Source organism: Rhineura floridana, chromosome 5 (assembly GCF_030035675.1).
Source record: "Rhineura floridana isolate rRhiFlo1 chromosome 5, rRhiFlo1.hap2, whole genome shotgun sequence".
Taxonomy (NCBI): Eukaryota; Metazoa; Chordata; class Lepidosauria; order Squamata; family Rhineuridae; genus Rhineura; species Rhineura floridana.
Genome location: NC_084484.1, coordinates 187,819,255 through 187,843,627, shown reverse-complemented (window position 1 = coordinate 187,843,627; position 24,373 = coordinate 187,819,255). Strand labels below are relative to the sequence as shown.

The window sequence follows — 24,373 nt, the reverse complement described above, 5'->3', positions numbered from 1 at the left end:
CGGGTAAGTTCATATCGGGAGAGGTGTTCTAGATGATATTGGGGTCCTGAGCTATAAAGAGCTTGTTAGGTCAAAACCAGCACTTTGAACTGGGCTCAGAAGCGTATAGGCAGCCAATGCAATTGGAACAGGATAGGTGTTATATGGTCTGTTTGCTTTCAACATGTCAACAATTGGACAGCTTCACCCTGCACTAATTGAAGCTTCCAAACAATTTTCAAAGGCAACCCAACATAAAGCGCATTGCAATAATCCAACCTTGAGGTTACCAGAGCATAGATTACTGCAGCCAGGTTATTGTTCTCCGGATAGGGTCACAGTTGGGCCATGAGCATAAGCTGATGGAAGGCACTCTGCGCCACTGAGGCCACCTGTGCCCCTCAAGTGACAGCAGTGGATCCAGGAGAACGCACAAACTACGAACCCCTTCAGAGGGAGTGTGACCCATCAAGAGCAGGTCGAACACCACTCAGCCAGTCAGAGACGCCACCCACCAACAGCATCTCAGTCTTGTCTGGATTAAGCCTCACTTTATTTGTTCTCATCCAGTCCATTATTGCAACCAAGCACTGGTTCAGCACATCCACCGCCTCACCTGCAAGAGATGAAAAGGAGAAACAGCTGCGTGTCTTCAGCATACTGATGACAGTGCACTCCAAAACTCCGTATGACCCCATTCAGCGTTTTCATGTAAACAACATAGGGGACAGAAATGACCCCTGCAGGACCTCATACTGGAGAGCCCATGGAGCCTAGCAATGCTCCCCAAGAACCACCTTCTGGAGCTGGTCATCCAAGTAAGAACAGAACCACCGCATTGTGGTGACACCAATACCCAACTTGGACAGTCTCCCCAGAAGGATAGCATGGTTGATGATACTGAAAGCCACTGAAAGATCAAGGAGGATCAACAGAATCACACTTCCGCTGTCTCTGTCCTGATACAGGTCACTGTACAGGGTGGCCAAGGCAGTTTCCATACCAAACCCAGGCCTGAATCCCGATTGAAATGGATCTAGAAAATCTGTCTCCTCCAAAAGTACCTGGATCTGGTTGGCAACCACCCTCTCAAGAACCTTGCCCAGAAAGGGGACTTTTGCCACTGGTCTAAAATTATTAGGACCTTCCAGGTCCAGGGAAGGCTTCTTCAGGAGTGGTCTCACCACCATCTCCTTCAGGTACCCCGGGAACACTCCTCCTTGGAGAGAATCATTAATGATCCTCCTGGCCCACCCAGATGTCCCTTTCCTGGCAGATTTTATCAGCCATGAAGGGCAAGAATCCAAGGCACAAGTGGCTTGCACGGACCTGACCAAGTACCTTGTCCATGTCCTCAAGCCACAGCGACTGCAACTCATCCAATGACATCGGGCAAGAAAGCACTCTAGGGACCTCACCTGGATCATCAGCACCAATGAAGGAGTCCAAATCCCAGCAGATGAAAGCAATTTTATCCTCAAAATGCTTAGCAAACATGTCACAGTGGGCTTGAGATGGCTCTACCACCTCCCCAGGGCCAGTATGTAATAAGCCCTTAGCTATTCTAAACAGCTCATCTGGATGGCAAGCTGAGGACGCAATGGAGGCAGAAAAGTAAGTTTCCTTTGCCGCCTTCACTGCCACTGAGTAGGCCTGAACATGAGCATGTACCAGTGTTGGGTTCCATTCGTTAGGAGTTTTTCTCCACCTGTGCTCAAGTCATCTCCCTTCTCGCTTCATTGCTCTTCGCTCCAGGAACTAGCATGGAGTTTACTGACTTCTGCCCGTTGGGAGAGGACGCTCAGGTGCAATTGTCTCTCCCCCTCCACCATCATCTCTGCATTCCACAGATCAACCAGGGCTTTGACAGAAGAGCCGGCCATGCCAACTGGAAAGTTCCCCAGAGCCCTCTGAAAACCAAGAGGATCCATCAGTCTCTGGGGTGGACCATCTTAATAGATCCCCCACTGCTGCAGAAGGCTGCTGGAAGTGTAAAGCTCACCAGCAGGTGATCTGACCACGACACAGGGTCTGTTCTTATGTCCCCCTCTCTCTGCCTGACAGAAAACCAAATCCAGAGAGTGCCCTGCTACATGTGTTGGCCCAATGACATGTTGGGACAGCCCCATGGTTGTCATGGAGACCATGAAGTCCTGAGCTGCCCCAGACAGAGCGAGACCACGCCCATCAGTTCAGGTAGAAAGACTGTTGGGCAAGTCCGACAGTTTGTCTTACAAAACTGCATAACGTTGAACTATCTTTTGACATCGCAAGGCAGAGTCTGAGGTCTTATTGGCCCAGAATGCTGCACCTACATTGTTGACAGCTCTGTAAATATCACCGGATCTATTGAGAATATTTGCCTATTAGCATCTAAGGTGCATAAGGTTAAGACCTCTGGGTGGCAATGGAGTCCAGGGGATTGGTTCAGTGGCCTAAGAGGCTGGATAAAATCAATCCTCTTAGGACTATTGTTGGGTATGTTGTTCCTCTTTGCCATGTATATCTTGGTTGTGTGTTGTTTTGTTTAAAGAGTACCATGCAAAAGACCACCCAAATGTTAACACCGGCTGAAGTGAAACAAATGTACTTGGAATGTGATAGACAACGGATGGAGGAAGAAGAAAGTGTTATGTATCATGCAAATTGGGATGGGACTCGAAGGAGTCCCATAGGGGGGAGTGAAGTGGATTTCGATCAATACTGAACAAGTCTGACTGCCATTTTCCCTAGACAGGGGGGTCACGTAGACAACAGAGAATAGTGCTGTTGTAGTGAAAATGTGCCAAGGACACTGATATTGCAGGAATGGAGGGAGGACGGATGGAACGGGGCAGAACATCATTGTAGCAATGTAACTGTTGCCATGATTGTGACGGAGGTAAAAGTATATAACTGTCTGTAACTAACCACCATTTTGAGGAAGAGAGTTGAGTCCTGTACTCTACTCTGGCTAAGCGCTTAGCTAAATAAACAACCTTAAAACAGGTTTTGGCTTCATTATTAAGTCTCCTCAAAAAGAACTCAGTCGTAAATTCCACGACACGAGCAAAGTCAAGGAAGCAAAGGCAACCCCGCCGCAGCGTGGGAATGGGAGAGGTTCCGGGGTGACGAGAGCGGGACTGCGACTCCCCCCGCCGGAAAAGCACGTGCGCTTCGCACGCTCTCACGCAGACGCGCATGGAAGGGGAAGGGGCCGTCGACCGTCTGGGCAGAGCATGGGCTTTGCGCGCAGAAGCTGCCATGCTCAACCCCTGGCAGACAATCTGCAAGCAGGGCTGGCAGAGACTCCTGCCTAGAACTCTGGAGGGCCATTGCTGCCAGTCAGTGAGGGCAACACTGGGCTAGAAGGACTCAGTGTGAGGCACCCCAGCTCCCTCTGCGCATGCACACAAGCCTGCCCCCTGCTGCTCTCGCCAGCTTTCCCCTACCCGGCTAAATCGCAGAGGAACCGAATGAGACTTTTATGCCAAAGGCCACCGGGGGCGCTCTTGTCCCAAATCCTCCTTCCTCGGAAGCGAAAGCAACTGAGGCTGCCATGCTGCGCCCGCTTCCGGGGAGGGCGCTTCTTGCAACCGGTCTTGGCACTAGACCCGCGTCGGCTGCCACTACTGGAAGAGGCTTTCTCGGCAAGGCTTCTGCCTGTCGCCGCCGCCGCCTTTGCCCCGCCATGAAATGCAGTTCCCAGGCCTTGCTTGGCCGCATGCCACGGAGCAACCACCTCGCCAGAGCAGGCTCGTAAAACCATCAGGGTGCCGGCTGGGCTTGCAAAACGGCAGCGGCAGGAGCCGGAACATCTGCCGAGCAGACTGTTGCCATCTATTATTGCTCCGCCTTCGCTGCCGCCCTACCTGTGAAGACCGCCCTCGCCAGCCCTGCAGGAAGACAGCTGGCTTCGAAGCAGGGCTCCCGGGGGAGGGGGGAAGTCCCCAAATGACATCACTGACCTTGGGCTGGGGAGGGGCATGTGTATGGTTTATTTTTATTTATTTTTATCTGCTGGAGGGTGGGGGAGGAATTCTTTTTTTCTTCCTGCTTTGGTAGCGAGGAGCTGTCGTTACAGGCTATCATGTGCCAGGGAGAGTGAATTTTGGACTGCCCCGGGGCAGCAGAGGGGTGTCCAATTTCAGGGGTCTTGGGTAGAGTGAGCCAGCTGAGAGGAACTCGATCCAGACAGCTGAAATCTGGACGGTGGCACAGACTGCTACAGCCTGTGCCATGTTCCAAGCCTTTCTTCCAGCCAAAGTTTTGGTAGGGGCTGTGCCAGCTTGTTCTCAAATCTCTGGGTCCTGCTGGTCAATTCCAGGTCAGTCCATAACAAGCTCTCTTTCGTCCACAATTGAATCAATGATGGGGAGGCTGACCTGGCGTGTATAACCCAGGAGGGAGAGGAGGGTGAGCTTAGCCTCTCCCAGTTGTGCCCACCTGGGTACTTGGCTCAGCACCAGGGTAGGCTCATGGGATGCCATGTTGCTCTCCACGCTCCCTATTCATCTGAGTGCCAATCTGGAGTGTTTGTACCTTGTGTTAGGCCGGCGGGGCAGACTGGGGATTCTGTTGGTGTACCGTCCACCCCGCTGCCCAACAGTCTTTCTACCTGAACTGATGGGCGTGGTCTCAGATGTGGTGCTGAGAACCCCAAGACTGTTAGTCTTGCGAGATATCAATATTCATGCTGAGTCCGCTCTGTCTGGGGCAGCTCAGGACTTCATGGTCTCCATGACAACCATGGGGCTGTCCCAACATGTCATTGGGCCAACACATGTAGCAGGGCACTCTCTGGATTTGGTTTTCTGTCAGGCAGAGAGAGGGGGACATAAGAACAGACCCTGTGTCGTGGTCAGATCACCTGCTGGTGAGCTTTACACTTCCAGCAGCCTTCTGCAGCAGTGGGGGATCTATTAAGATGGTCCACCCCAGAGACTGATGGATCCTCTTGGTTTTCAGAGGGCTCTGGGGAACTTTCCAGTTGGCATGGCCGGCTCTTCTGTCAAAGCCCTGGTTGATCTGTGGAATGCAGAGATGATGGTGGAGGGGGAGAGACAATTGCACCTGAGCGTCCTCTCCCAACGGGCAGAAGTCAGTAAACTCCATGCTAGTTCCTGGAGCGAAGAGCAATGAAGCGAGAAGGGAGATGACTTGAGCACAGGTGGAGAAAAACTCCTAACGAATGGAACCCAACACTGGTACATGCTCATGTTCAGGCCTACTCAGTGGCAGTGAAGGCGGCAAAGGAAACTTACTTTTCTGCCTCCATTGCGTCCTCAGCTTGCCATCCAGATGAGCTGTTTAGAATAGCTAAGGGCTTATTACATACTGGCCCTGGGGAGGTGGTAGAGCCATCTCAAGCCCACTGTGACATGTTTGCTAAGCATTTTGAGGATAAAATTGCTTTCATCTGCTGGGATTTGGACTCCTTCATTGGTGCTGATGATCCAGGTGAGGTCCCTAGAGTGCTTTCTTGCCCGATGTCATTGGATGAGTTGCAGTCGCTGTGGCTTGAGGACATGGACAAGGTACTTGGTCAGGTCCGTGCAGCCACTTGTGCCTTGGATTCTTGCCCTTCATGGCTGATAAAATCTGCCAGGAAAGGGACATCTGGGTGGGCCAGGAGGATCATTAATGATTCTCTCCAAGGAGGAGTGTTCCCGGGGTACCTGAAGGAGATGGTGGTGAGACCACTCCTGAAGAAGCCTTCCCTGGACCTGGAAGGTCCTAATAATTTTAGACCAGTGGCAAAAGTCCCCTTTCTGGGCAAGGTTCTTGAGAGGGTGGTTGCCAACCAGATCCAGGTACTTTTGGAGGAGACAGATTTTCTAGATCCATTTCAATCGGGATTCAGGCCTGGGTTTGGTATGGAAACTGCCTTGGCCACCCTGTACAGTGACCTGTATCAGGACAGAGACAGCGGAAGTGTGATTCTGTTGATCCTCCTTGATCTTTCAGTGGCTTTCAGTATCATCAACCATGCTATCCTTCTGGGGAGACTGTCCAAGTTGGGTATTGGTGTCACCACAATGCGGTGGTTCTGTTCTTACTTGGATGACCAGCTCCAGAAGGTGGTTCTTGGGGAGCATTGCTAGGCTCCATGGGCTCTCCAGTATGAGGTCCTGCAGGGGTCATTTCTGTCCCCTATGTTGTTTACATGAAAACGCTGAATGGGGTCATACGGAGTTTTGGAGTGCACTGTCATCAGTATGCTGAAGACACGCAGCTGTTTCTCCTTTTCATCTCTTGCAGGTGAGGCGGTGGATGTGCTGAACCAGTGCTTGGTTGCAATAATGGACTGGATGAGAACAAATAAAGTGAGGCTTAATCCAGACAAGACTGAGATGCTGTTGGTGGGTGGCGTCTCTGACTGGCTGAGTGGTGTTCGACCTGCTCTTGATGGGTCACACTCCCTCTGAAGGGGTTCGTAGTTTGTGCGTTCTCCTGGATCCACTGCTGTCACTTGAGGGGCACAGGTGGCCTCAGTGGCGCAGAGTGCCTTCCATCAGCTTATGCTCATGGCCCAACTGTGACCCTATCCGGAGAACAATAACCTGGCTGCAGTAATCTATGCTCTGGTAACCTCAAGGTTGGATTATTGCAATGCGCTTTATGTTGGGTTGCCTTTGAAAATTGTTTGGAAGCTTCAATTAGTGCAGGGTGAAGCTGTCCAATTGTTGACATGTTGAAAGCAAACAGACCATATAACACCTATCCTGTTCCAATTGCATTGGCTGCCTATACGCTTCTGAGCCCAGTTCAAAGTGCTGGTTTTGACCTAACAAGCTCTTTATAGCTCAGGACCCCAATATCATCTAGAACACCTCTCCCGATATGAACTTACCCGGACCCTTAGATCTTCCTTTGAGGCCCTTCTCCACATCCCCCCTCTGAGGGAAGCTCAGAGGGTGGTGACAAGGGACAGGGCCTTTGCAGTTGTGGCTTCCCATCTGTGGAATATGCTCCCCAGTGAGGTCCGCCTGATGCTATCATTGACATCTTTTCAGCGCCAGGTAAAGACTTCTGAAAACTATCTTGTTCTGGACAGCCTTTGGGAGGGACTGAAGGTAGAGCCTGACACTGATTTTATGCCTTCTATGTCAAATTTTACCCTTGTAGTTCCCTTTAGTACCACTCCCTATATATGTGTGTGTGTGTGTGTGTATAGTATTTTATGTATTTTAATTGTATTTTATGTATTTTAAGGTTTTGTGATTATTGTTTACAATTTAATTATGTACGTGTTTGATTTTATTTTTGTGAGCCGCCCTGAGTGCCCTATTACAGGGTAGAAGGGCAGGATATAAATATTTTAAATAAATAAATTTGTTGTTGTTATGTGCCTTCAGGTTGATTATGGCGACCCTATGAATCAGTGACCTCCAAGAGCATAAATAAATAAATAAGACACACCTTTTCTCCTACCCTACCCTAACCCTGACCTTCCTGTGGTTGGGGGGGGCTGCTAGTACTATTGTTTTGTTCTTGTTTATTGTCATGTTTTTATAGTGTTTTTTATTTGTTTTGTTTTAACACTGTGTAAGTCACTTGGGGACCTTTGGGTATCAAGTGGCATCATCATCATCATCATCATAATAAATAGGTTGGTGGCAACATGATGGCCCAGTGGGACGTGACAGGCCTTGCAGGGCACATATTTTGGAGCAGAAGTGATGATATGATTAGTGATAGGACTGATGATATGACTATTTATTTATTTATTTATTATTTATTATTTATTTCATTCCATTTCTATACCGCCCTTAGCCTATGGCTCTCTGGGCGGTTCACAGCAAGGAATAAAATACAATACAGTAGAATAAAAACCAGGTAAAATCACTAAAAACATACAGCTTGAGCATTTAACAACTTGGTGTAAAATTAACTTAACAATCAACATTAAACATTAAAACATTAAAATGCCTGGGAGAATAAAAAGGTTTTAACCTGGCGCCGAAAAGATAGAAGAGTAGGCGCCAGGCGCACCTCATTAGAGAGACTGTTCCATAATTCGGGGGCCACCACTGAAAAGGCCCTGGATCTAGTAACAGCCCTCCGAGCTTCCCTATGGGACGGGACTCGGAGGAGGGCCTTAGATGTTGAACGTAGTGAGTGGGTAGGTTCATAGCGGGAGAGGCGTTCCGCAAGGTATTTTGGTCCCGCACCGTGTAAGGCTTTATAAGTCAAAACTAGCACTTTGAATCTAGCCCGGAAACAAATAGGTAGCCAGTGCAAACGCGCCAGAACAGGTGTTATATGTGCGGACCGTCTGGTCCTTGTCAGCAGTCTGGCTGCTGTGTTTTGCACTAGCTGTAGTTTCTGAATTGTCTTCAAAGGCAGCCCCACGTAGAGTGCATTGCAGTAGTCCAATCTCGAGGTTACCAGAGCATGGACGACTGAGGCGAGGTCATCACTATCCAGATAGGGGCGTAGCTGGGCTACCAACCAAAGATGGTAGAACGCATTCCGTGCCACCGAGGCCACCTGAGCCTCAAGCGACAGGAATGGATCGAAAAGGACCCCCAAGCTACGAACCTGTTCCTTCAGGGGGAGTGTAACCCCATCCAGAACAGGTTGAACATCCACCACCTGGGTCGAGAAGGCGCCCACCAACAGCGTCTCAGTCTTGTCAGGATTGAGCTTCAGTTTGTTAGCTCTCATCCAGTCCATTATCGCGGCTAGGCAACGGTTCAGCACATTATTCTCTACATATTAAAACTTTATGACTACAGTAGGGCCCCACTTTACGGCGTTCCGCTTTAAGGCGTTCCACTGATGCGGCGGCGGCTTTTGTTTTAATTTAAAAGCTATTTTTTTCTCTTTTGCGACATTTTGCGTTGTTTTCGCGCGACACAGCCCATTAAAGTCAACGGGGTTCTGCTTTACGGCGTTTTCCGCTTTACAGCGGGGGTCCAGAACGGAACCCGCCATATAAGCGGGGCCCTACTGTAATATTTAGCGATTGGATAGAACTATTGCAATTGTATTATACTGTATTAACATTTGCTGCCCTGGGCTCCTAGTTGGAGGAACATAAATGGGACATAAATCTAATAAATAAATAAATAAAATTTCTTTAATAAAAATATATTTAAAAAACAAATATTTCAGAAGAGTCATCTGTCTCTCCCTGCCTCCGCCCCCCGCCCCCCGTTGCAAGTCTTGCTGTGCTTTGCTTGGGGAGAAAGAGCACAAACATGCTAGGAGCCTGCGAACCAAGATGGGAGAACTGGAGTGCTTGGTCTTAGAGGAGAGCATTGATATAGTGAGCATAACGGAGACCTGGTGGAATGGAGAAAACCAGTGGGATACGGTTATCCCTGGATGTAAACTACATCGGAAGGACAGGGAAGGACATATTGGTGGCGGAGTCGCTCTATACGTGAAAGAAGGCATTGAATCCAGCAAGCTCGAAACCCCCAAAGAGGCAGACTCCTCCACAGAATCGTTGTGGGTGGTGATACCATGCCCCAGGAGGGACTTAATACTGGGAACGATCTATCGTCCCCCTGATCAAAATGCTCAGGGAGACCTTGAGATGAGATATGAAATTGAGGAAGCATCCAAACTAGGAAATGTGGTAGTAATGGGTGTGACTTCAACTACCCGGACATAGACTGGCTGCATATGTGTTCCAGTCATGACAAAGAAGCAAAGTTTCTAGATATTCTAAATGACTATTCCCTAGACCAGTTCGTCATGGAACCAACCAGAGGGACGGCAACCCTGGACTTAATCCTCAGTGGGGACCGGGACCTGGTGCAAGATGTAAGTGTTGTTGAACCGATTGGGAGCAGTGACCACAGTGCTATTAAATTAAACATGCATGTAAATGGCCAATTGCCAAGAAAATCCAACACGGTCACATTTGACTTCAAAAGAGGAAACTTCACAAAAATGAGGGGATTGGTAAAAAGAAAGCTGAAAAACAAAGTCCAGAGGGTCACATCACTCGAAAATGCTTGGAAGTTGTTTAAAAACACTATATTAGAAGCTCAACTGGAGTGCATACCGCAGATCAGAAAAGGTACCGCCAGGGCCAAGAAGATGCCAGCATGGTTAACGAGCAAAGTCAAGGAAGCTCTCAGAGGCAAAAAGTCTTCCTTCAGAAAATGGAAGTCTTGTCCGAATGAAGAAAATAAAAAAGAACACAAACACTGGCAAAAGAAATGCAAGAAGACAATAAGGGATGCTAAAAAAGAATTTGAGGAGCTAAGAACATAAAAACCAACAACAAAAAATTCTATAAATACATTCAAAGCAGGAGACCATCTAGGGAGACAATTGGACCCTTGGATGATAAGGGAGTCAAAGGTGTACTAAAGAACGATAAGGAGATTGCAGAGAAGCTAAATGAATTCTTTGCATCTGTCTTCACAGTGGAAGATATAGGGCAGATCCCTGAACCTGAACTAACATTTGCAGGAAGGGATTCTGAGGAACTGAGACAAATAGTGGTAACGAGAGAGGAAGTTCTAAGCTTAATGGACAATATAAAAACTGACAAATCACCGGGCCCGGATGGCATCCACCCGAGAGTTCTCAAAGAACTCAAATGTGAAATTGCTGATCTGCTAACTAAAATATGTAACTTGTCCCTCGCGTCCTCCTCCGTGCCTGAGGACTGGAAAGTGGCAAATGTAACCCCGATCTTCAAAAAGGGATCCAGAGGGGATCCCGGAAATTACAGGCCAGTTAGCTTAACTTCTGTCCCTGGAAAACTGGTAGAAAGTATTATTAAAGCTAGATTAACTAAGCACATAGAAGAACAAGCCTTGCTGAAGCAGAGCCAGCATGGCTTCTGCAAGGGAAAGTCCTGTCTCAGTAACCTATTAGAATTCTTTGAGAGTGTCAACAAGCATATAGATAGAGGTGATCCAGTGGACATAGTGTACTTAGACTTTCAAAAAGCGTTTGACAAGGTACCTCACCAAAGGCTTCTGAGGAAGCTTAGCAGTCATGGAATAAGAGGAGAGGTCCTCTTGTGGATAAGAAATTGGTTAAGAAGCAGAAAGCAGAGAGTAGGAATAAATGGACAGTTCTCCCAATGGAGGGCTGTAGAAAGTGGAGTCCCTCAAGGATCGGTATTGGGACCTGTACTTTTCAACTTGTTCATTAATGACCTAGAATTAGGAGTGAGCAGTGAAGTGGCCAAGTTTGCTGACGACACTAAATTGTTCAGGGTTGTTAAAACAAAAAGGGATTGCGAAGAGCTCCAAAAAGACCTCTCCAAACTGAGTGAATGGGCAGAAAAATGGCAAATGCAATTCAATATAATCAAGTGTAAAATTATGCATATTGGAGCAAACAATCTTAATTTCACATATACGCTCATGGGGTCTGAACTGGCGGTGACCGACCAGGAGAGAGAGCTCGGGTTGTAGTGGACAGCACGATGAAAATGTCGACCCAGTGTGCGGCAGCTGTGAAAAAGGCAAATTCCATGCTAGCGATAATTAGGAAAGGTATTGAAAATAAAACAGCCGATATCATCATGCCGTTGTATAAATCTATGATGCGGCCGCATTTGGAATACTGTGTACAGTTCTGGTCGCCTCATCTCAAAAAGGACATTATAGAGTTGGAAAAGGTTCAGAAGAGGGCAACCAGAATGATCAAGGGGATGGAGCGACTCCCTTACGAGGAAAGGTTGCAGCATTTGGGGCTTTTTAGTTTAGAGAAAAGGCGGGTCAGAGGAGACATGATAGAAGTGTATAAAATTATGCATGGCATTGAGAAAGTGGATAGAGAAAAGTTCTTCTCCCTCTCTCATAATACTAGAACTCGTGGACATTCAAAGAAGCTGAATGTTGGAAGATTCAGGACAGACAAAAGGAAGTACTTCTTTACTCAGCGCATAGTTAAAGTATGGAATTTGCTCCCACAAGATGCAGTCATGGCCACCAGCTTGGATGGCTTTAAAAGAAGATTAGACAAATTCATGGAGGACAGGGCTATCAATGGCTACTAGCCATGATGGCTGTGCTCTGCCACCCTAGTCAGAGGCAGCATGCTTCTGAAAACCAGTTGCCGGAAGCCTCAGGAGGGGAGAGTGTTCTTGCACTCGGGTCCTGTTTGCGGGCTTCCCCCAGGCACCTGGTTGGCCACTGTGAGAACAGGATGCTGGACTAGATGGGCCACTGGCCTGATCCAGCAGGCTCTTCTTATGTTCTTATGTAGAGACCACCATTGCTATCTTATGAATGAAAATAATTATTCTACTACCTCTGTATGTGTGTGTTTATTTTTAATGTTGTCTTAGGCTACTTAGATGTGCGGCAGCCAAGGCCAGCACCTTGTAGGCGTTTTTTAAAGTAACTGAAATGTAATTGTAGTGATTACCTTGGAGGAAAAGTGAAGTAATCAGTTACTTTCAGAGCAATTGTAATTGTAACGGCAATTACTACCTTTTTTGGGCCATGTAACTGTAACTGTAATTTATTACTTTTTAAAAGTAATCTTCCAAGCTCAAGAGTATAAACGCTCTGGATCTGCTGAAGCGTCGTTGCTTCCGCAGCTGCAAGCCACATCTCCACAGTTCTTACAGTGCGTGCGCCTAACGCTGAAAAACTCTCTTTGGGTTTTCTGTGTAAAGCTTCAGACCTCTGGCAGCACGCTTCAGCTGACAACGCAAAATGTTCCTTTACCAATTTCAGGAAATCCGGGTAGTCTGCGTGTTCCTGGGGTAAAATGCTCAGAAGTTCCTGTAGCTCTCCATTCTCTTGAGCGTGGAGAACATGCATCCAGTAGCGCTGTTCCAAATCCTGGTCTCGGCAAACCTGCTCAAACACCTGGAAATACGCGTGTATGTCTTCTCCCGCCTGAAAAAGTGGGAACGCTATTAGTCTCTGAACTGTTACCATCAGGCATTACAAACGTACAAGTTTCCAAGGTAAAGAGACACATGATAACTAGGACCTCCGGCCAAACCTGGTTTCAAATCCCTGCGCAGCCTTGAAACTCACTGGGTGACCTCGGTTCAGTAACTGTCATTAGACTAACCTACCTCACAGGGGTGTTGAGAGGATAAAATGGGGAGGGGAAGAACCATCTTTGTGCTCCTTACATAAAAAGCAGAATATAAATGAAACTAATAACAGGAGCTTCCCAGCTACAACTGGGGTTGTGGGAAGGCGAGGGTGGACAGAGGGAATTCATGTACAAAAGCCCCAGGACAAGCCTGAACAACGGAAGCTTGCCTGTAAAAGGAGAGGAAAGGTCTTAACATGTATTCACACACACACCCTCACACACAGTCGCTATCAGATCAGTGGAGTGAACAGAGCAAAGGGGTGGGGAGGCAATAATTACTGTGTAATTAAAGCTGCAATCCAACGCAGTTACCTGGGAGTAAGCCTCATTGAATCCAATGGAGCTTACTTCTGAGTAGCATGATTGGATTGCAGCCTAAGAAAACCAGGAAAGCCTTCTCACCTCCCTTCCAAGCTCCACATCTCATTCTTAGGCTGCAGTCCAATACACAATTACCTGGGAGTAAACCCCTTTGAATCCAGTGGCGCTTACTTCTGAGTAGACACGTATTGGATTGCAACCTTAGGCTACATTTTCCTGGGAAGAAGTCCTTTTGAATTCAGCAGGGATGACATTAGAAGAGAGATGGTTTCTCAGCGGCTTCCTCCTTTCAGCATTGCCTCTCTTCTGCTGCTACAGGCCACTAAGCCCCGCCCCTCCTCCCATGCCTGAAACTCAGGACAGACCGGGGCAGCTCCTTAGCAACTCCTTATCTTTGCCCAGTAGCTGCGCAGCTGAGCAGGATAGACTTTGTTGCTGTGAAGCTTCCCCCTGCTGGCCTGCGCTTATCCCAGGAGGGCCTCCTGGGGCCCTGCGTGAGATCCTGGCCCTCAGGCCAGTGCCCAACCTAGCTGTGTGCTAGCGCCAGGCCTGACTAACAGTTTAACAGTACGGGCACTTCATAGGAATGCACTGTCTCCAGGGGAGGGCTTGTAGGTCAATGGTACGACACATTCTTTGCATTCTGGAAACACTGGTGCCCATTGGGATGGGTAGGGTGGAGAGCAGAGCTGATGATAGGAAGAGTTAGCTGGTTCTGTGACTCCATCCTTCCCCCTGCTGAGTTGTACAAGGGCAGCACTGAAACTAAGGAGGAGAAAGCTGACAGCTGTGGCCACCCCCTGCACTGGTCATAAGTAAGGCAAGCCGGTGGAGGCCGGCTGAGGCCAGACAAAAGTTGGTGGGACCACACCCCATTCTCCTTGATGGACCAGCTCCACTGCCTAGAGGCCTACGTTCAGGGCTGGCCCTGCCATTAGACAGAACAAGGTGGCTACCTAGGCGGAAGATGTTGGGGATGAGGAATGGCAGCAAAATGTTGGAGGTCAGATCTGGGCCTTCTAAGCCAACCTGATGCTCCCGGGTGTGGTGGAAGAAGGCGCTGTCCACTCACCAGTGCTGAAATAAGATTCAACCACTAATCTGGTCAGCATCCGTATATGATATGGTAGTGGGCACTGTGATGTTCCTATATTAATGTATATATGGTAAGTGTTGTTGTTTTAGAAGATACATGGTAAGTGGAGTGAAAGAGGAGGGGGAGTGAATGGGCAGTAGAATGCGAGATGATTGGCTGAGTGTTTAAAATGGCTGAATGTATAAAAGGAGGAGTGAGAGTGGAATCTGGGGGAAGAAGAGAACTGAGTGGGTTGCTTGGTGGGGTTTAGAGAGTTGTTTGCCAGGAGAGAGTGAAGAAGGAGCGGGGTGGAGTTCGGATTAGTATTGAGTAAAACCATATGCTTATGTGCCTTAAGAAGAAATCTTGTTAATCTTGTTAGCTTTGTTATCTTTAATAAATACTTAATTTGGTTTACCAAAGGCCTGATCCTTGGCTGGAGTTTCACAGACCAGAAGGGAGGGTAAGGTAATGACCAAGACTGAAGGGGAACTGTAACAAATGGTGGCAGCGGTGAAGAGAATAACAATACCAGTATTCAGAGTCTCTGGGAATACTAGTATTGGGACGTTACTGGTGGTTGCCTAGCAGGGGGATCTGTTGAGATCTGTGCTAGAGCGGGGAGAGAAACCATAAGAGAGAGTGGTCCGGACTGGTGGAGTCCCTGGTGGTGCCTAGAGACAGGCAGTAGCCACGCGCAGGTAGGAACCTGACAGGGAGAGCCAGGGAAGGACGCATCACATGTGGTGTCAGTAGCGGTGGGATACGAACAACAGAGAATCCAGATACGAATACTAGAGAATCCAGAACAGTGGTGTGGCAAACAGAAATAACAAAACAAGATTTCTTGTGAGAGTGACTGGCAAAGAGTGTGTGGCAAAGAGTGAGTGAACTCAAACACCATGGCTGAATACATAAAAATGAAAAGAGAGGAGCTGGTGGAGAAGTGCATAACATTCAATTTACCTCACGAGGGTAAAGGGGTAGATGAATTGAGGGTAGCACTTATAGGATTTGCTACTGCCCAGCAAAAACAACCTGTCAGGGAAGAGACCCCAGAAGGACATTTAAGCAATCCCGCTTATATAGAGTACTTGAGAGAGAAGTTAAGATGGGAGGCTGAGGAAAAAGACAAGCAGAGGGAGTTGGAAGCTGAGAGATTGAAGATGGAAACTGAGAGAATGAGGATGGGGTTTGAGGAGAGGGAGAAGAGAACTGAGTGGATTGCTTGGTGGGGTTTAGAGAGTTGTTTACCAGGAGGGAGGTGGAGTTCGGATTAGTATTGAGTAAAACCATATGCTTATGTGCCTTAAGAAGAAATCTTGTTAATCTTGTTAGCTTTGTTATCTGTAATAAATACTTAATTTGGTTTACCAAAGGCCTGATCCTTGGCTGGGGTTTCACAGACCAGAAGGGAGGGTAAGGTAATGACCAAGGCTGAAGGGGAACTGTAACAAATGGTGGCAGCGGTGAAGAGAATAACAATACCAGTATTCAGAGTCTCTGGGAATACTAGTATTGGGACGTGACTGGTGGTTGCCTAGCAGGGGGATCTGTTGAGATCTGTGTTAGAGCGGATAGGTAAACCATAAGAGAGTGCGGTCCGGACTGGTGGAGTCCCTGGTGGTGCCTAGAGCCAGGCAGTAACCACGAGCAGGTAGGAACCTGACAGGGAGAGCCAGGGAAGGACGCATCACAGGCACTAACTTATCCTTGGCATCAGGCAGCAGAATGTCTTGGGTGAGTCCTGCTCAGGTTTGATCCCTATCAAGCATTTCCAAAAGCATCTGAGAATGGCCTCTGTCTGAAGCCCTAGAGAACTGCTGCCAATCCAAGGAAACAATGCCGAGGTAAATGGACAAATAGCATGATCTAGTATAAGGCAGCTGGTTATGTAGGTAGGGTGGAATAAGAGCACATCTGAATCCTAGATTGTTTTTTTTAACATACCTGGTTTGTTAGGGAAAAACCACTAGTCAGTGGCAGAGACCAGCTTTGCATAGTGAAGGCTTAAGGTTCAATCCTTGGCATTTCCTGCTAAAAAGGAGGATCAGGCATAAGGTGGTGGGAAAGACCTCTGCCAGAGGCCCTGGAGAACTGCCAGTCAAAGGAGATAGTGCAGGGTTAAATGGACCAGTGGCCTTGTTTATTGGAAAGTCTGACTCATGGTCCCTGTGCCTTGACGGTAGGGATTCATGACACCACTGACCCCCCCCCACGCCACTTCATCCTGCCCTTCCGGTCACCCCAGGCCAGCATCCCGCCTGGCCTCGGCTGATTCTTCCTGGGACTCCCCCCAGCCCCAGAGAAGCCCTTTTGGGGTACATAACCCCCCTTGGGCAGCAACAGCTGCCTACCTCTCACACCCTTTGCCCACATGCCCCCTGGCACACTCCTGCCCAGCACTGATCTTAGGCTGTGTACACACCAGCCATTTCAAGCCCATGCCAAGTACATCCCCCCCCCAAAAGAAGAATCCTGGGAACTGTAGTTTGTTAAGGATGCTGGGAATGGTAGCTCTGTGTGGGGTAAATGACAGTTCCCAGGATTCTTTTGGGGGGACAGGAGGAACACATGCTTTGAATGTGCTTTAAATGTGCGTGTGCAGCTGTAGATCTTCCCACGCCGAGAGTGAAAGGTCAAAATGGTGGATGGCACTCATTTCTTTCGTGGCTCACACAGGCAGAGGCTGGTGGGATGGGAGTTAGTGGGGGCCCCTCTGGGATCTGCAGCCTGCCGCTCAGGCCTCCAGCTGCCTCCTGGCCTCTCTTTGACCAGAGACCTCCAGCAGCTGTCATTCAACCATAAAGGGCAGCATTGGAGAAGGGGGGAGGGGAGGGCATCCCCCCCACCATGGCCAGCATTGGGACATAGGAACATTGGGATCTGCCATGGACTGAGACCATTGGTCTTACCCAGGATTGTGTACGCAGGGGGCTCGGGGACCTTTCTCTGTGGCTCTCAGGCCTCTCCCCAGGCCACCCCCCTCTCCAGCCTTGCTTCAGGGCCCCCTTGTGAGGTTTTGCTTCTCTGGGCCTTGAGCACTGATCATGCCTCTCTCGTGCTTGCATTGCGGGGGGGGGAGAGGTGTGTGTGTGTGTGTGCAGAAAATAGCTTCCTGCGCAAAGGTAGGATTTCCACTTCTTGCTCCACCCACTCTTGCCTTTGGTCACACCCACCACTGGCATCCGGCCCCTGGAAGATTGCCCAGAAGGGAATGTGGCCCTTTGGCTGAAAAAAGGTTCCCCATTCCTGGCCTACACTGACCGGGATCCATCCCAGCCTCATCTGGAGATGCCGCTGGGAGTTGCACCCGGGATGCCCTGCCACTGAGCTACAAGGGCCCCTTCCCCTCTCCCAGGTTTGCTGCCACCTGCTTCAGGCCCGCTTCCTCCCTGCAGATGCCACCCTTGGCTCTCCTCCCCCTCTGGGGGCTGCCAGGGATCTCACCCTCCCCTGCCCTCTCCCTCTGCTTCAGCAAAGCACAGACTCTTCTTGGGACCTCCTTCTTTTTATTGATGGGACTCTAAAGGCAAAGATATCCCAACTCTGCACAGCTAGAAGTAGGTGATGGGGTCAGTCCTGGTGTGGCCGAGTTGGTAACTGGTGAGCTCAGCTTGGCCCCCTTCGGCTGGAAGCCTTAGGAACACACGCAGGTGGGCGTACCTGTCCGGCCCAATCTGGATCTGTGAGGAGGGAGGAACATTGTGAAATTGGCATCACAAGCAGGGACAGGCCAGCTTGATTGGTCTCCAACAGACAGAACTCTGTGTCTAAACAGGTGCTGCATGGGCTTCTTGCCTGGAAGAAGCCATACCTGTGGCCACGAGGGAGCCACAAGGACACTCACCTGCAGATGTGGGGGAAGGGACCGTCAGCCATGCAGCGGGGAGAGAATGCCACTCTGTGCATCAGCCCTATAGCTGGCCTGCCTTGTTAGGTGGGGCAGCCACATTTCTAGGTAGGATACTTGGGGGCGAGAGCCACACAGCACTACCTTATGCCCCCCTCACTGGTGGAGAGGACGTGAGGGCCAGGCCAGGGGAAGGGAAAGGCACTGACCTTCCCCCTTACTCCTCCCCCATCCAGAGAGTGTGTTAACCTACATGAATGAAGTTTAACCTGTTGAATTTTCTCATGCTTTTTTGAGAGATCCCCAGGAATACCAGACTCAAAAGCTTGACTTTGCCTATAGCTACAGTCCCCTTTCACCTGTGATCTGTCCCTGTGTTCTGATTCTTCATGAACTGAACTACTTTGGTAAAAACAGTGATCTCCTGAGTTTGGCTTTGATGCTGCATTAGGTATCTCAGTTTTAGATTTCACCTGAAAAACAAACTTGTCCATACTACAAGTTTAGGGAAAGGCAGAGAGAAAATAAATACTCTTGGGTGTGTTTGTTAACTCCTCTCGAGAGTCACTTCTAGTCTTTCTCTTGGCCTTTAGATTTTCCTTCCTGTTGGACAGTAAAGGGGGAACTTTTAACAGGCTAAGTTATTGGAAACTAATTGTGGAAAGCAGTTGGATTTTTTTACTGCTTGCTGGGTTGATTTTTCTGTCCAGAAACCCTGAAATGGCCTCATGCTGAGCTGCACATACCGGGAGAATCAGAAATTAGGCCTGAGTCACAGCCTAGGTAGCCAGCCAGCCAACTAGCTAACTGTAGTCTACACAGCAATATTTCTATCCCTCTAGGGTTGTTTTCATCCTTTGCCAGCAAGTGATCAAGAAAAAGAAAAGATAGCCACTATGATTGTGAATATGCTGAGTACTTTAAAAGAGTAAACGGTAGTCATTTTTTCAGATCATTTAAATTATCTATTTATTTCACCCTTTAGCAATAAGCACCCAATCCTGCTCTACTCATTATGACTGCAGGCAAACCAAAATGCTTCTTTATTGCTGGCTGGACAGACAGCACAAGTGAAAATCTAAATGAAAACAAAGGAAAGTCCAAGGGGTGGAGTCTAACTCTAGCCCATAATACAAAGCTCTAATATTTAACTCTTCAAGGGCCACGTTACTATACAGGCTGTTTATTTCAGGATAAGTAATTATAGGGTGATTGTGATGATGAAAAATCCACCCTCAGTCAGGGAAAGTCTTGAGTGAGCAGGCTTTTGGGGGCTCTTCCAGATGAGGCTTTTGTTGTGCACTCACCCTGCCTCACTCACTGAATTTTTCAGAGGTCCTTTTCAGGGACGGCACCAGGCATGCCGGGGCCCTTGGGCACCAGCTTCCCCCAGCCCCGGCACCTGCACACATGACCTACATACCTTGCCCTTGGTGAATGCTGGTTGCTCTGTGGGCAGAAGCCTGCCATCAATCAAGATGGCGGCTGAGGTTTCCCGAAGGGGTTGATGCCTTCGCTGCCATCTTGGTTAATGGCACGCATGCGTGCTACGTGTGTGTGCGCATACCTGCCCTCAACAAGATGGCGGCAGAGGCATCAACCCCTTAGGGAAGCCTCGGCCACCGTCTTGGTTGATGGCAGGCTTGCGCCCGCAGTGCAGTCAACATTTACATCAAGAGAGAGGTAGGTGGGGCAGGCATTGCAGGCCTGCACGGGAGAAGGAGAGGTGCCTGGGAGCTCCCTCTCATGATCTGCGTAGCTGACGCTGCCATGGATCGTGGAAAGGAGCGCTACTCACCCACCCTAAGGAGGGGCCCTTGGCCAGGGCCCAACCTGACTGCCCTCTGACGCTGGCCCTGGTCCTTTTCTTAAATCCTGTTCTTAAAACAAGGTAACTTAAATGGAGATTGTCCTTGTTATGTCACAAACTGAAAAGACAGTTTTCCCCAAACATCCTGGAGGGGGGGAGCTCTGCTGTGGGTTGGTAGTGATGCCCCCATTTGCCCCCCCTGGCTACAGGACTGCTGCGTATGCTTTAGACTCCAACCACAGAAGGCAGATCTTTGAGTGTCCAAAAGTGTGCATATGAGGAGAAATGATTTCTAGAATTGCTTCCGTCTCTGCAAGAAGGGCTGTCCCCTAATGGCAAGGTCCTGAGCCCCCAAACTCAGGGGGGACGTAGAGACATGTGTGGATGTTCTGGGCTGGGGGGGGCAATTCTGGAACATCTTCCTCCTGCCTGGACTTTCCTTCATGCAAGCGGCCCCCCTATGCCATCTCTTCAGCCACCCACAGCGAGGGAGGACCTGGGAGCTTGAAGGTGGTTGGTCCTCCCGGAACTTTCTTCCTCCCGAAGTCAGAGCCCTCGGCACGAAGGCCTTATACTGAGTCAGACGAATGGTCCATCTAGCTCAGTAGTGTCTACACTGACTGGCAGCAGCTCAGCCGCAGTTCCAGCAGGGATCATCCCCAGCCCTTCCTGGAGATGCTGCCACCGGGAACTGAACCTGGGGCCTCCTGCACGCCCAGCAGGTGCACCGTCCCATAGCTACGATGGCCCTTCCACCAATGGGAAGTCACACCAGGAGATGCAGAGTGGGACCGCCTTCAGGGCCTCTTGCAGTCCTTCCCAGGTGCGGCGTCTTCTGCCTGGAGACGGTGTCTCCAGTTCCTCCTGGGACTGTTGCACTAAGGTGGATCAGGGCCCACCCCACCGGAACAGTGGAATAACGCCCCCCCTCCATTGCTGCTGTTCACCCACCGGACAGGACACGCAGGAAGCAGCGAGAAGGTGTGCAAGGGCAGCTCTCCAGCAAATCTAGCCCTTCCAATGACACAACACAACACGCAAGTGTGCGTAGAGAAGAAAGAAGAATGGCCTCCTGCAGAACAAGAGGGTCATCATGATCTGTGAGAGTCCGGGGGGGGGGTCTTGGGCTTCCCACGGATATCTCAAAGTGGCCAGATGTTACTAAGGTAAGGGAGAACTGGGCGCACCCTAAAGGAGGCAGATGGATCATGCATGGATTGTGAAGAGTTTGCAGGACAGAAGGAGGCTGGATCTGTGCCACCTCCCGCACCACCACTTGTTTTCCTCCTGCCTGGCTATTCCCCCCTGCTGTTGCAGCCACTGACCTTGATGAAGTAGTTGGTGCCAGCAACCACCTGTGATCTATATGCGATAGCCCAGAAGATGGTGTATATCTCGCCCACTCTGTCTTCCAGCTGCTGCTTCACCTGGAGAACAGGGTGAAGATCATAGAATCATAGAATCATAGAGTTGGAAGGGGCCTTGTAGGCCATCGAGTCCAACCCCCTGCTCACAGCAGGAAATCCACAGCTAGAGCATCTCCCGCAGATAGCTGTCCAGCCTCTGCTTGAAGACATCCAGCGAAGGGGATCCCACCACCTCCCTAGGCAGTCGGTTCCATTGCCGAACTGCCCTTACTGTCAAGAAGTTCCTTCTAATGTCCAATCTGAATCTACGCTCCTGCAACTTAAAACCATTAGACCTAGTCCTACCCTCTGGGGCAGCAGAGAACAAATCTGTACCCTCCTCTATGTGACAGCCCTTCAGGTACTTAAAGAGTGCAATCATGTCACCCCTCAGCCTTCTCTTCACCAGACTGAACATGCCAAGTTCCTTCAACCTTTCCTCATAAGACTTGTTCTCCATACCAGCTATCATCCTCGTCACCCTCTTCTGAACCCGCTCTAAGTTGTCTATATCTTTCTTAAAATGAGGCGCCCAGAACTGAACGCAATATTCCAGATGAGGCCTGACTAATGCAGAATATAGTGGGACTATTACTTCCCTCGACCTGGAAACTATAGCTCTGTTTATGCAGCCCAAAACCGCATTTGCCTTTTTTGCCGCAGCATCCCACTGCTGGGTCATGTTCAACTTGCGATCCACTACAATTCCAAGGTCCTTCTCACACGCACTACTGCTAAGCCAGGTATTTCCCATCCTATACCCGTGCATTTTGTTTTTGTGGCCTAAATGCAGAATCCTGCATTTGTCTTTATTGAATGTCATTTTATTAATTTCAGCCCAATTTTCTAGTCTATCCAGGTCCCTTTGGATTTTATTCCTGTCTTCCATTGTGTTAGCTATCCCTCCCAGTTTCGTATCATCCGCAAACTTCATAAGGCTTCCCTCCACCCCATCATCTAAGTCATTGATAAAAATGTTGAAGAGTATCGGCCCCAGGACAGAACCCTGTGGCACTCCACTCGAAACCTCCTTCCAGTCCGAAGCAGAGCCACCAACGACCACTCTTTGAGTACGGTTTTCCAACCAGTTGTGAATCCACCTGACAGTATTTCCATGTAGTCCGCATTTGACCAGTTTGCTAATCAAAAGGTCGTGGGGGATTTTGTCAAACGCTTTGCTGAAATCTAGATAGATGACATCTACAGCATTTCCACCATCTACTAAGCTAGTGACCCGATCAAAAAAAGAGATGAGATTAGTTTGACAGGATTTTTTCTTGACAAACCCATGCTGGCTCCTACTAATCACAGCATTGTCATCTAGATAGTTGCCAATGGACTCTTTTATTATCCGTTCTAATATCTTTCCCGGTATTGAAGTCAGACTGACCAGCCTGTAATTCCCCGGATCTTCTTTTTTACCCTTTTTAAAGAGTGGGATGACGTTTGCCCATCTCCAATCCTCCAATCACAGAGGCTGCAGACGGCTCCACAGGCCTCAAGGGTGGGAGGAGAAGGGTGTGGCAAGCACCTCAGTGCCACCACCAACTGAGGCCCTGGAGCTTCTTTGGGCAGGCAAGGGGAGAGTTTTGATGCCAGCTTCTGCCAAACTGAAGCCCTGCAGGCATTTCAGCCATGATGGCTGTGGCTGATGGGAGTTGCAGTGCAAAGCATCTGAGGGGCACCAGGTCCCAAAAGGCGTTCAAAGGGCCTGGACAGCAAAAGGGAATCAGAGGAAGAAGTCCCGTTCCATTTGCTGCCTTTGAATATGACTTTTGGGAATCCCTAGGAAAGAGGACTCGCACTATGGTCACATCTACCCCATGCATTTAAAGCACACTGATACCCCTTTAACAGTCATGGCTTCCCCCAAAGAATCCTGGGAACTATAGTTCCCCCCCCCCCACAAAGCTACAGTACCCAGCAGCCTTAACAAAGTACAGTTCCCAGGATCCTTGGGGAAGCCGTGTGTTTTGAGCGAGCTTTAAATGGACGGTGTGGCTGTGATCATTAATAATGGCAAGCATTTTGTACAATGAAGTAGGCACAACAGCCCGGAATAAACAGGCTGGATGCAAGACACACCTCCAGAAGAGGCACAGCCTGAGAGCCCTTTCCTCATCTGTGGGGAGCTGGTGGGGGGCTTCTCACCTGGCTAGAGATTGCCTGAACTTCAGGAGTGGCCGGTTTGGTGGGGGATAATCCTCCAAGACTCATGGTGGCTGCAGGTAGCGCTGTGTCTCCTGGAGATGCAAGCCTGGAAGCAGCAGGGCTGTGGGAGGATGGAACCTGCACCCTTTTATGCTCAGGCAGCCTCCGCCTGTTGGGCAATGGCATTGGGGGCAGGAGCGACTCACATCCATGGCTGGCGTCATGTGGGGAAGCGCCTGCACACTGCAGATTTCTTTCCAGGGTGAGGCACGCCCCATTGCAGGAAAGAGGGAGCCCGCACCCTTGCAAGGCCCCCTCCCATCCTGTTGCACTGGGGAGGGGGAGTGCTGGTTGCCAGTTCAGAAATCTCAGCGCAGCCCCTTCAAAGGCCAAAGCAGAACACAATGATCACTTTTCCCAAATAAACTGGGTAAAGGTGGAATCCACATTTGCTAAATAAACCACATATGTTTGCAAACCATCAGAATCAAAATTATATCGTCTTTGATCTTTTTTTTTTTAAAGTAACCATCCCAAATACGGCTGGCCCTGAGTTCCTAAGCAACACACAGCCACACCTGCAATGAACAGGGAAGTAGTCAGCTGGGAGTGGGGAAACAGCCAGTGCCCCAAGGCTGGAAGCTGCCAGGATCTGGGGCACGCCCTTCTCCCCTTGCACGCACACACAGGCCCTTTCCAGGACATTTTGCACAGTTTTTTCTGAGTGAAGCAAGACTTCTGCCTCTCTGCTCAGCGTT

The 24,373-nt window shown here is 49.3% G+C and overlaps 1 protein-coding gene across 2 annotated transcripts; it reads right to left on the bottom strand.

The window, feature by feature from the left end:
* Positions 1-11,753: 11,753 nt before the first annotated feature.
* Positions 11,754-23,814, bottom strand: LOC133386045 (cystatin-A-like). Of its 2 annotated transcripts, none has more exons than XM_061629669.1 (3): positions 23,616-23,814; positions 21,384-21,485; positions 11,754-12,788 (listed from the first exon to the last, which is right to left on the bottom strand). In XM_061629669.1, the coding sequence occupies exons 1-3, from the start codon at positions 23,799-23,801 to the stop codon at positions 12,306-12,308; spliced, it is 771 nt and encodes a 256-aa protein (XP_061485653.1). In that variant the 5' UTR covers positions 23,802-23,814; the 3' UTR covers positions 11,754-12,305. The 2 variants fall into 2 exon arrangements, with proteins under 2 accessions (XP_061485653.1, XP_061485654.1); XM_061629670.1 differs by lacking the exon at positions 11,754-12,788 and adding an exon at positions 17,894-18,081 and having other exon boundaries at positions 23,616-23,791.
* Between the last annotated feature and the right edge of the window lie 559 nt (positions 23,815-24,373).